The sequence below is a fragment of the Cryptococcus neoformans genome, chromosome 13 (assembly GCF_000149385.1).
Source record: "Cryptococcus neoformans var. neoformans B-3501A chromosome 13, whole genome shotgun sequence".
Classification (NCBI taxonomy): Eukaryota; Fungi; Basidiomycota; class Tremellomycetes; order Tremellales; family Cryptococcaceae; genus Cryptococcus; species Cryptococcus deneoformans.
The window spans coordinates 335,140-345,139 of NC_009189.1; the positions used below are offsets into that span (position 1 = coordinate 335,140).

Genomic DNA, 10,000 nt, shown 5'->3' on the forward strand with positions numbered 1-10,000 from the left:
TAGCATCGGCACCTCCAAGTAAATGAGTTCATCGCATCCAGCTCCTACCCTCCCAACATCCAAAACATCGATTCGTTGTCGATACCCAAGTTGTCCAATATAACCATTTCCGTTTACTTTTTTCAAAACGCCATTATTTAGAGACGTTGATATGCCGGTATGGCCGTGAAGTTTTTTTTTTCCTTCCGCCTTGATGTCGTGGGGACCGTATCCGTCCTCATTATACAGAGTTACAATACAAGTACATACACTTAGATGAGTTCAGTAGAGTTTCTTTTTTTTGGGATACAGTTGTTTTCAAGGTAAACAAGATGCATGTGGACGTGGACTTTTTTTCCTGACCCTGTGGAATAATACGGAAGGTATTACTTGTTGATGTTAACAGGTACCATTAACTTTACAGGCTTACGTGCATGCTGACAGTCCACAAGAGCTTAGCATAGCATAGGTTGGCGAGGCAGATAGTACTGGCGATACCACCGCTTGTCGATTACTCTCTCATCTTCTCTCTCGGGAAAACCACTTTAAAAACACTATTATCTGACCATCTGTAAGGAACGGAGAAGAGGAGAGAATTAACAGAAGAAGAGAGGAAGACGAGAGACGGAAAGAACGGAGAAACTGGGGTGGAAAAGATTAGCCGGAGAGAAGAGGGAGAAGAGAGGAAGAGAAAAGGAGCGAGGAGAGCGGAGCAGAAGAGGCCCTCAGAGGATCGGAGACGGAAGGAAGAAGAGGAAAAGGGTGCTCGAGGGGGAAGCGAAATTGGTTAGCTGTACAACTAAGGAAAAGATATATAAAGAGCTCTTCGGATAGACGAAATGAATGTAACCTTCATATCCTTCCTCCTTCTTCGACTACCTTTCCAAGAAGACCACTCCCAAAACCCTCGCAGACTTCGCTGGCTCACGAACCTCTAAGTTCCCTGACTGGACTAAGCCGTGGTAGAAACAAACAAAGTAACATCAGGTACTCTCCGGCCTCTCCGAGGACAGGGGTACCGTTACACCATCCGCAGCCTTCTAGTAACCTTACCCAGCGTCTTCCTCTTGAAAAGGTCCTCCTTTCTCTCTCCACCAAGTATTTGGCCCATCAAGTCATCAAGCAACAAAAGCAGGAGCTCTGAAGGGAAATGAAATAGTATCCTAAATGATCATGTACTTGTTTTCTAACCCTCCCAACTTCTCTGGTAAGAAGTAAGGGATGAAAGAATGCTTCAGGGGAGCGAGTTGACTTGTGGCCATTCAGACGGAAACTAGTGAGCTGAGGAGTTGATAACCAGGAATATGGAATGATTTGGAGGAGGATCTCCCCCTGTTTCTATTCATCTTTGGCCGTCCTTCTTTTTACCTCCTGTAGCTAGTGAGTGGGGATGAGAGCAGATGGGAAGACTTCCCAAATGACCGCAAAGGCCGATAATGGCAGGGCATGAAATTAGGCTGGGGTCGTGAGGGCTTCAGCTTTTATCATGATACTAAAGATTACCGCTATCGACAACAACCAAACACGATCATGAATGGTGAAGGGATCGATCGAGAAGAATTGAAAAGGGTGAGAGACAGGTGTGCTCCGACGATTTACAATCGAAGTACGCGACGTAATACCTTCATTCTCAAGAAGGCCAATATCGTTGGGCTAAATGATTATTTTACGGACATCGCGGAGAGAAGAAAAGATAACATTTGTTACATATGCGGCATGCCAGCAGGTGACTCGCCCCAGGTATCCCCCTTTCCCCCCGCCTTTCAAAAAAAAGGCGAAAAAAAAGTCGAAAGTCGTTAAATCGCTGTAGAAACGGGTGAAGATTACTAGTCATTCGGCTAACTATTATAGCCATAAAAAGTGCTGTATTGGTAAGAAACGGTAGTTAAGCACGGCAACTAGCAGATCTGATAGTAATAGTAATAGAACAATACGGCGAATCGTCTGTCCCCACCAGGATGGCCGCCGACGAACTGCCACAACAAATAATAACAACAGCAGAGAAAACACGCGCATCAATTTCACGTCACGTCAGAATCTGCTGCTGCTGGTTATTAATATAATAATTAAATGGCAAAAAAAATTGCACACCGGAAAGAACGGAAGCTAATTTGCATATGAATCCTCGAAAAGAGGAGACATGACCGACGGCCCGCGGTGTCTTGAATTGTTTATTGGTCAGATACCCTCAAGAGTCGCATATCCTTTTTGCCTCTTCTTCTGCCCCTATAACACTCCAGCCACCATTCTTACAGGTCCTAGGCGAGATTTTACATCAACGCATAGGGCTAATATAACCGTAACTCTACACCACAGGGCCGCCGCTTTTCTTTGCCTTTTCACGACACCGCTTCATACTTCTCTTTCTTGACCGTAGAGTCATTTTCTACCTATTCGGTCGCTTGGTAAGCGTATCGGCTGGCAAGGATTTCAACCATAATTCTGTAACATGAACGGGCCAACCCCACACGACGAAATACTAGCGGACCAGAGCCTTGCGCCTCTGAAACGTAACCACGCATGTCGGCAATGTAAAAAACGCAAAACAAAATGTGACGGTGCCCATCCCGTGTGTTCACCATGTCTTCGATCGCATGCGCATGCCGCTCGTTCTGCGAATCGGAATGGAACAAGTGTGCCTGTGCTTGTTTGTACTTGGGCCGACGGCGAAGGTGGGGAGAATGGGAGTCCTCCTATTCAGGAACCCATGCAACGCCTTTCTAGGCCTGGGTCTGCATCTGGAGTGAAAAGACCAGCAGTCTCTCAAGGTTCAAGACCAACTCGCGACGAAGAGAATGAGATTCTCAGACGGAGGATCGGTGAGTAGCTGAAAAGGACTTTTGTGTGGTCGACATTAACTTTTACGTTACTAGCCGATCTTGAAGCCAAACTCGTCAATCTATCATCCGCCACCAGACAATCCGGGCCTGAACCCATTGGACCAGAGCTCTCGATGCCAGAAAACACCCTTTCACCACCACGCTCCGACAGTATCGTAGATAATTGGATCACAGAAGTCGGACATATTATCAGATATGATCTCAATCATTTCGGGACCTTTGGGAATAAGGAGGCGCCTTCGAGCAAATCTTCTCAGCCCTCCGTTTCTTCTTTGAAGGCCCCGCCTGGGGGTAATGGGGGTGGTATCGGAACTACCCAGACACGGGAGAGCAGCGGTTCCGGCACTCGCCTCAATATCGGCACTATCCCTAAAGATGGGTTCTCCAGCAGCTTTGGATTAGACGACCTTTTCGTCATACCTGCTGATTGGCCACGCGGTCTGCCATCACCTTGTCAGTCAAACATTCTTTTTTCGAGACCGTATGTCGCTAATACACTTCCGTAGTCCTCCTAGAACACCTCGTCGAGACCTTCTTCAACCACGTCCCTCAAACTCCCCGAATGCTCCATCGCCCAACTCTTCTCACTCGTATCAAACTATCCCCCACCTCTGGCAACTTCCCCTTCCCCGGTCTGCTCCATGCCATCTGTGCAACTGCTTCCAGCCATACCGCATGGGTGAATAATCTCTCTCCTCATCAGATCGAAGCTGCTGTGCAGAGGCATGTCATCACCGGTATGGATTTGACTAGTATCGAAGATTTCGGGTTGGCTCAAGCCGAAATGGCAAATAGGTCAGTTGACCTTGTTGCTTCTGCTTGTGTGATGGGTGGAGGGGACCTGATCTTCCAAGTCACTCAAACCTGCGTGAGTTCATCTCCACCAATTAACTGAAGGGTTTTTACTCATAATATCTATCTGTAGATCCTTCTTAGTGATATTTACTTTTGCAAAGGTTTCCCTCTCAAAGGATGGTTGCTTGGTGGCCAACCGGCACGACTTATCAACACTCTCCAGCTCAGTGACCGCAACCCGCGGAAGTCATACAAGGAGCCTCTCTTGCCGCGTCCTCGAAATTCAAGAGAGCGCGAGGAACGATTGGCTACTCTGTGGATGGCGTTTATCAATGATTCTGGCTTGGCTTGCAACAGCACTTGGGTGCCTAGTATGTCTCTTGCCGATATAAAATGCAATTTACCTACTACCGGTCAGGAATGGTCAAAGGTACGCACGTTTCGATTTGCACAATGACTTTTTAATGCTGAGCACAAAATACAGCTGGACGATATGCTGGAAAATCCCCAGAGTCCAGAGTCGGGAGATCTCTTCACATCGTAAATATCTTGTGATCCTGTTGCCGACTAGCTTACTGAGGTTTCATCTTTTATCTAGTCATCCCATGGAAGACGCATTCGTGTTGGTTATCAAGTCTACTATTCTGCTGAGCGAAGTTGCACAGTAAGCCCTGGCCGATGAAGTTGTCCCACAAGTCGGATGATGACTAATTACTTGTCTAGATGGCTTCGCAACTGGTCTCAACGAACACAGGTCCCAGGAGACGAACTGGCAGGACCTGAAACGGAATCATTCAAGACTGTTGTCCGACATATTGAGGACTTCATGTGAGTGTACCATTATATCCATGAGTCTAGGTCTAATTTTCCATACTTCCCAGTTCAACCATCCCTAATGCGCTGAAGAACGTATTTAAACTTGTGGACTCTGCCAACTCTGGCGGCCTCAACGTTAATCTTCTTTCACTGCATATTTTCCCCAACGTCGCGCTCGCTCTCATGTTCGAACCTTTCATTGAATGGAAGCCGTCGAATCAGTGTCTGAAAGCTACGCAACAAGCGTATGAAGCCATCCTCGGTGTCCTGCACCTTATCCCGAGTAACTTGGATGTCACTATGGTCTTTACTCCCCTGATCGCTTGGTGAGACAGTTAGATATTACAAAGAGGTATAATGTACTGACAGACGATGAATAGCTCTTTATATACTGTTGGACGAATCATAGCGGATTATGTCAAGTATACCATGAGGTCTCATCAATACAGTCTGGCCGTCCGTTACCGTGCCGATCTCACCACTATCCAGAACCGTGAGTAGATACTCTGTCCGACGCAAACATAGTATTCAGCAAACTTATCGCGACCTTGCAGTGCTCGAACGGTATGGCCAACGCCACTCTCTCGGTAGCGCCATGTCCCATTTCCTCGAGAACTATGTCCAGTATCTCGGAAACGAGTGCATGGACCCTGCAGCGATGTGCAGCAAACTCGAACGTCAATTGGCTTACCCTACCAATAACGGTACTTATGTCATGGGCGCGGCCAACGATGGTTATGCTCATCTTAACGACCCCGGAAGCTCTTGTTCGGGACCCAACGACCCTCCTTCAACCAAATCATTCTCTGATTCATGGTCAGCCAGCGGTCCTAGTCCAAGCGTCTCTACGCCTGCTATATCAAAAACGAACGAACCCTCTCCTGCACAAGTATATTCCACGGCTGAGGGGAAAAGTCAAGATCCAATATCGAATTGGGATTGGGGAAGAGAAGCCATCAAGATGATGGGTGTGGATGCGAGTAGATCTGTTTCGGGGCTAGCGGCGTTGGATGGTATGCCAATGTATATGGGCGAGAGGTCGAGCTTGAATATGGATGGTCGGTTACCGGTTGGACCGTTTTCGGATGTAGCAGAGATTGGGGGATTTGAGGGCTTGCATTGGAAGACGGGCAATAGTGATACCATTTAGAAGGAGTGTTTTGGTTGTGGAGTATAGAAGAGTATAATATCACGGGTTTTAGTTTTTCCTTTTCCTCTTTTTTTGGAGTAATCCTTAGACAGCGGTCCTTGAACGTATATATATGTACATTTTGGGGTATATGAATTGATGATGTATGTGGTTACCACGATTTGTTCCATCGCTGCAAGGGTATAGAAGACATTAAAGTAATCGTCCCTGAGCGTAAAACACATATCCTCCATCATCTCTCATCTCCCATTCTCCTTCTCTTCGAATTGTATTCTGCCTTATGCTGCTGTAGGACCTCTCAATCCCAATCGAACGGAAGCAACGGGGCCGTACTTGGCCTCGACCTCGTCTTGCACTTTTTCGATAGACTTGAAGTACTTGACAGTCTTGACTCGAAGCTCAAGGGTGGCATCCTCACTATCATCATCCCATGTCAGCACAAGGTCAAACTATCAAAGACCGCCAAAAAAAAAACCTCACTCGCAAACAACCAAAGCCCAGGGATGTGTCTGCAGAGCACTAGCAGTGACCATATGGTTTACCGCACCTTCGATCATTTGACTCAATGCCAAGCTCTTGTTCTGACCAGTAACCACAAGTACAACCTCCCTAGCATCCATGACTGTCTGGACGCCGACGGTGAGAGCCATACGGGGTACGAGGGAAAGATCATTGTTGAAGAAACGGCAGTTGTCAAGGATGGTCTCGTAGGCAAGAGTCTTAATCCGTGTCCTGGAAGTAAGTGAGGATCCAGGCTATTATTCCCCGATATTTCAGTGAGATCAGTAGGTGTCTGATAGGTAAGCGGAAAACAATGACATACCTCGTTGAAAGCAATGTGTCCATCAGCGCCGATGCCTCCCAAAAAGAGATCGATACCGCCAACAGCCTTGATGGAAGCTTCGTAATCTTCACATTCCTTGTAGAGATCTTCAGCTTCACCGTTCAAAATGTGTGTGTTATTAGGACTATATGCAAATGAGAAGATATCGTTTGGTCAGCGGCTCGTCCATTTAAAAGTTGAGGGAGGGAAGCGAATGGCTCACTTGATGTCGATAAGGGAGAAGAAATTTTTAAACATGAAAGTGTGGTATGACTCGGAATGATCACGGGGAATCCCAACGTATTCGTCCATGTTGACTGTGTGCGCCACTCATGTCAACTCCCAAACCTTTTAAACCTTTTGGTTGTCACCAAAGATTAGGAAACAAGCTCACAGGTAACTACATCCTTAAAGCTCACTTTCTTCTCATTGTAAAGCTCAACCAATCGCCTATACACGGGTAAAGGAGATGAGCCTGTAGGAAGTCCAAGAACAAAGTTCTTGTGTTCTGGAGTGGGTACAAAGGAGTTTACACGGTTGGCGATGTAATCCCCAACCTGATTAATGCGTTAGCGTGAGGCTCTGGAGTATCTACCTCTAAGTATCCAGCAGGCAAGTCGCAGGACGTCGGGACAGAGAGCCACTCACGTAGTTGCCGACTTGCTCTTTGGTGTCTCGAACAGTCAGTCTCATGGTGCAATGTAGGTATGAACTGTGAGAGAGCTTAGTGAAAGTGTATAGAATATAGAGGAGTATAACAGTGGTGGCAGAGATGCATGAGGAGCTTGAAAATGTGTGGTATTTATATGAGTAATGGACATGGGAGAACGTTGCATCTACAGATGCGCACAAAACGAGACGTCGCGGCAATGACGATAGGGACTTTGCAGGCACGGAGAAATAACCGCCGCTTTCCCCGATGCGCCGAGGCGGACTTCGGCTCGACTGTTTTTCTGCCAGTCCTTACTCGTCCGCTAAAGATCTGCGAAAATACTCCGAACGCAATTCGAGCCTTCGATTCGATTCTCTCGTTAATGTAGCCATGTCAACTACGGTTGTCCCATTCGCAATTCAAGCTCAAGTTAAGCCCTACCAGTCATCATCGCGAGATGATTTCGAGGATTCAACTAAATGGTCGACTAACGAAGCCTCCTTTTTCACTGATGATCTCAGGCTTCAGCCTAGCCAGTACCAGCAGGATTCTACACGCGAATCGTCTTGGGAGTCGAAAGACTGAAGTTCGACCTTTGAGAAAGTTGGCAGAGATCCGACTGGAAAACAAAGACTTCCCTTCCTTTCTTCTCTTCAAACCCTTCCTCAGTCCTTTATCGCGAACTCCGTGCGATGATCAAAGATCCATTATGATAGTGAGTCATACGGAGTGAAACGGTGACTTACCTTCTTAAGACCTTTTCTTTGTACTTTTGAGTATGGAAGAAGAATATTAACTGGGTACCAATATATACTACGTCTTGCAGAGGCGCAGTGAAATCTTCTATGCGCCCCTTTCGTCAATAAACCGAGTAAAATTGAAGGAAGAAGAAGGTCACATACTGAACAAGTGAACAAATAGAAAGCTACTACAGAATCAACCCTATTCGATCTCGTCATAGCATGTCATTCTTTCAGCCAACCCCAGCTGTCAACGGTCCTACCTCCACACATCAAGCCAACCGCCCTCCCTCTCCTCTTCCAAATGAGCAATTTTACTTCCTCTGTAACCCCCCAGACTTCCACAATTGCACTCACCCCTCCCAACGTCATCATCGACCACACCACATTTCTCATTCCATCCACACCCCCCAACACTGTCAAGTGCACATCCCCCCTGCTCTGTCACAAACTCAAATCTACTTCCCTTGCTCGCCATCGTTACCCGCACATTCACCACCGTCATACACTGTCCCTGCTTCACCGCCGTCATACAAACCCCTTCCTTCCTCTTCAGACACTACTCTCCTCTTAGCGCCTCCTCCACCATTCTCTCAAGCAACCTGCCCTCACGCCTCCCAACGGGATACGCTCTTACCAATACATTCCCATTCATGTACTCACTGTTTTGAGTACCAGAGGGGCTCCCTCTGGCCTTATGGCTCGTATGGGTGTACCATTGATTGGGCGGTGTTCCTGCTTGTATTGTTGAATGTACTGGTATGGGGATCTGTGATCTATGGGTACTGGTGTGAGTTTACGGCCAAACCAATTGGCTAGCCTTCGTGGGGAAGAAGGTTGGGGTTGGATTCGGGGGGGCAGGCTGTGTGGGTGGGCAAGGAGGAGCAGGATGGGGTCAAATTTGTTATGGAGAAGATTGTAGGTGGACTTTTGTTGATTGTTTGATTTAGGTTTTGGTTTCTTAATACCTTTCCTGTTTCTTCCCAAAATGTACACTATCAGAACGTCCTCCGTATCGTATCAGCTATCTATGCATTTATATTACTACGGATTACAACGGTGGATGAACAAGAACATTCACTGGACAAGGACAACAAAAAAACGCAAAGTCTCAATCAACTGTCACAATTTATTCTTCTTTTCTTGAATCTGCCGACGGTGTTCTTCAACTTTCATCAAACTATCCAATACATAATACTCATCAGCCACCTTGTCTCCTCTCGACAGGAGAATCGGGAGAAAAATGAACTCACCGCCATTCACAGCCATCTTCAAATTCACAATACGCACATCTCTTCGCTTCATGTATCTCTACACCCTTCGGCGGTCGCTCTCCCATCCAGAACTGCAAGACACTTTCAAGATGGTCCGTCAAGAACTTTGGAGAGTGTGAAAATGCACTACGACCGATTATAGATCCTGCCACAAGATCATCTTTTCTCTTTGCTTTTGTCTTTATTCTTTCTTGGGAGATAAGACCGGAGAGTTGTGAGGTATGGACATCGCTAGGCTTTTTCGATGGTGTAGAAGAGGCAAGCGAGCTTTGAGAAAGTGAGAACTCTGGATTTGAGGGCGTTGATGTTGAGGGGACTTCGGACGTGGTGGTGGTAAGGTTATTCGTAGCAGCTCCTTCGGGAATGACATCAACGCTCCCGGGTACAAACCTATCACCACCCGCACGGTCTTCACCCAGCCCATTTTCAATAACGTGGGCGTAAAACTCATCATCAGTCGAAGTCCAATACTCCTCATCCTCATGAACAGTACTTTCGTCTCTGTCCTTTTTGTGCTTCCTGGATGTAGATGCTGGGGTAGTATGGGGCGCTGATCTTGTGTAGGTGGGCGTGAGAATGGGCGTGGTGAGATAAGGTCTGGTTGATGAGGCATTTGGGTCGATATTCAAACTTTCAGCGATTGCTAGCTGGATAAGACGCTGTTCTTCCTCTGCTTCCAAATGCCCATGACCTCTGCTAAGCGGCGCTTCACCTCTTTGAAATTCTACTTCCAACGCATCGTCTTGTTTATTTGGTGATTCTCGATTAAAATCTCTTTTCCGCCGCTTGTGGGCTTCTCTCCTTTTTCGCTTCTTTTTCCCTCCTGCCCATCTATATACCAACTCAAGCCTATCTTCAGTCTTCCCCAGATTTTCCCATTGTTCCCCTTTTTCCCGTACGCCTTTGAGCTTTGTCTCTTTACTATACCCCA

The 10,000-nt window shown here is 46.9% G+C and overlaps 5 protein-coding genes across 5 annotated transcripts in view; 3 read left to right on the top strand and 2 right to left on the bottom strand.

Annotated features, from left to right (window-relative positions):
* CNBM0890 (hypothetical protein) overlaps nucleotides 1-22 on the top strand; it is a gene marked incomplete at both ends in the record, with an annotated part of 1,523 nt that extends 1,501 nt beyond the window's left edge. Inside the window, one exon of the mRNA XM_767076.1 lies at nucleotides 4-22. Coding sequence (XP_772169.1) covers nucleotides 4-22 — 19 coding nt within the window. The remainder of the gene's footprint in view (nucleotides 1-3) is intronic.
* A 2,406-nt stretch (nucleotides 23-2,428) lies between these two features.
* CNBM0900 (hypothetical protein) lies at nucleotides 2,429-5,580 on the top strand (the record flags this gene model as incomplete). Its single annotated transcript, XM_767077.1, has 10 exons — nucleotides 2,429-2,798; nucleotides 2,853-3,272; nucleotides 3,326-3,687; nucleotides 3,745-4,044; nucleotides 4,099-4,154; nucleotides 4,213-4,278; nucleotides 4,338-4,442; nucleotides 4,496-4,756; nucleotides 4,811-4,923; nucleotides 4,985-5,580. 10 exons carry the CDS (start codon nucleotides 2,429-2,431, stop codon nucleotides 5,578-5,580), a joined length of 2,649 nt encoding a protein of 882 aa, XP_772170.1.
* CNBM0910 (hypothetical protein) lies at nucleotides 5,577-7,096 on the bottom strand (the record flags this gene model as incomplete). The annotated part of the gene is made up of 7 exons (XM_767078.1): nucleotides 5,577-5,752; nucleotides 5,876-5,997; nucleotides 6,061-6,335; nucleotides 6,404-6,548; nucleotides 6,627-6,720; nucleotides 6,798-6,960; nucleotides 7,052-7,096. The coding sequence occupies 7 exons, from the start codon at nucleotides 7,094-7,096 to the stop codon at nucleotides 5,577-5,579; spliced, it is 1,020 nt and encodes a 339-aa protein (XP_772171.1).
* Nucleotides 7,097-8,017: 921 nt separating this feature from the next.
* Nucleotides 8,018-8,614, top strand: CNBM0920 (hypothetical protein; the record flags this gene model as incomplete). The annotated part of the gene is made up of 1 exon (XM_767079.1): nucleotides 8,018-8,614. The coding sequence occupies one exon, from the start codon at nucleotides 8,018-8,020 to the stop codon at nucleotides 8,612-8,614; it is 597 nt and encodes a 198-aa protein (XP_772172.1).
* A 303-nt stretch (nucleotides 8,615-8,917) lies between these two features.
* Nucleotides 8,918-10,000, bottom strand: part of CNBM0930 (hypothetical protein) — a gene marked incomplete at both ends in the record, with an annotated part of 2,707 nt that continues 1,624 nt past the window's right edge. The window contains 2 exons of the mRNA XM_767080.1: nucleotides 8,918-8,975; nucleotides 9,049-10,000. The exon at nucleotides 9,049-10,000 is cut by the window's right edge and continues 598 nt beyond it. Of these exons, the coding sequence (XP_772173.1) occupies nucleotides 8,918-8,975; nucleotides 9,049-10,000 (1,010 nt within the window). The remainder of the gene's footprint in view (nucleotides 8,976-9,048) is intronic.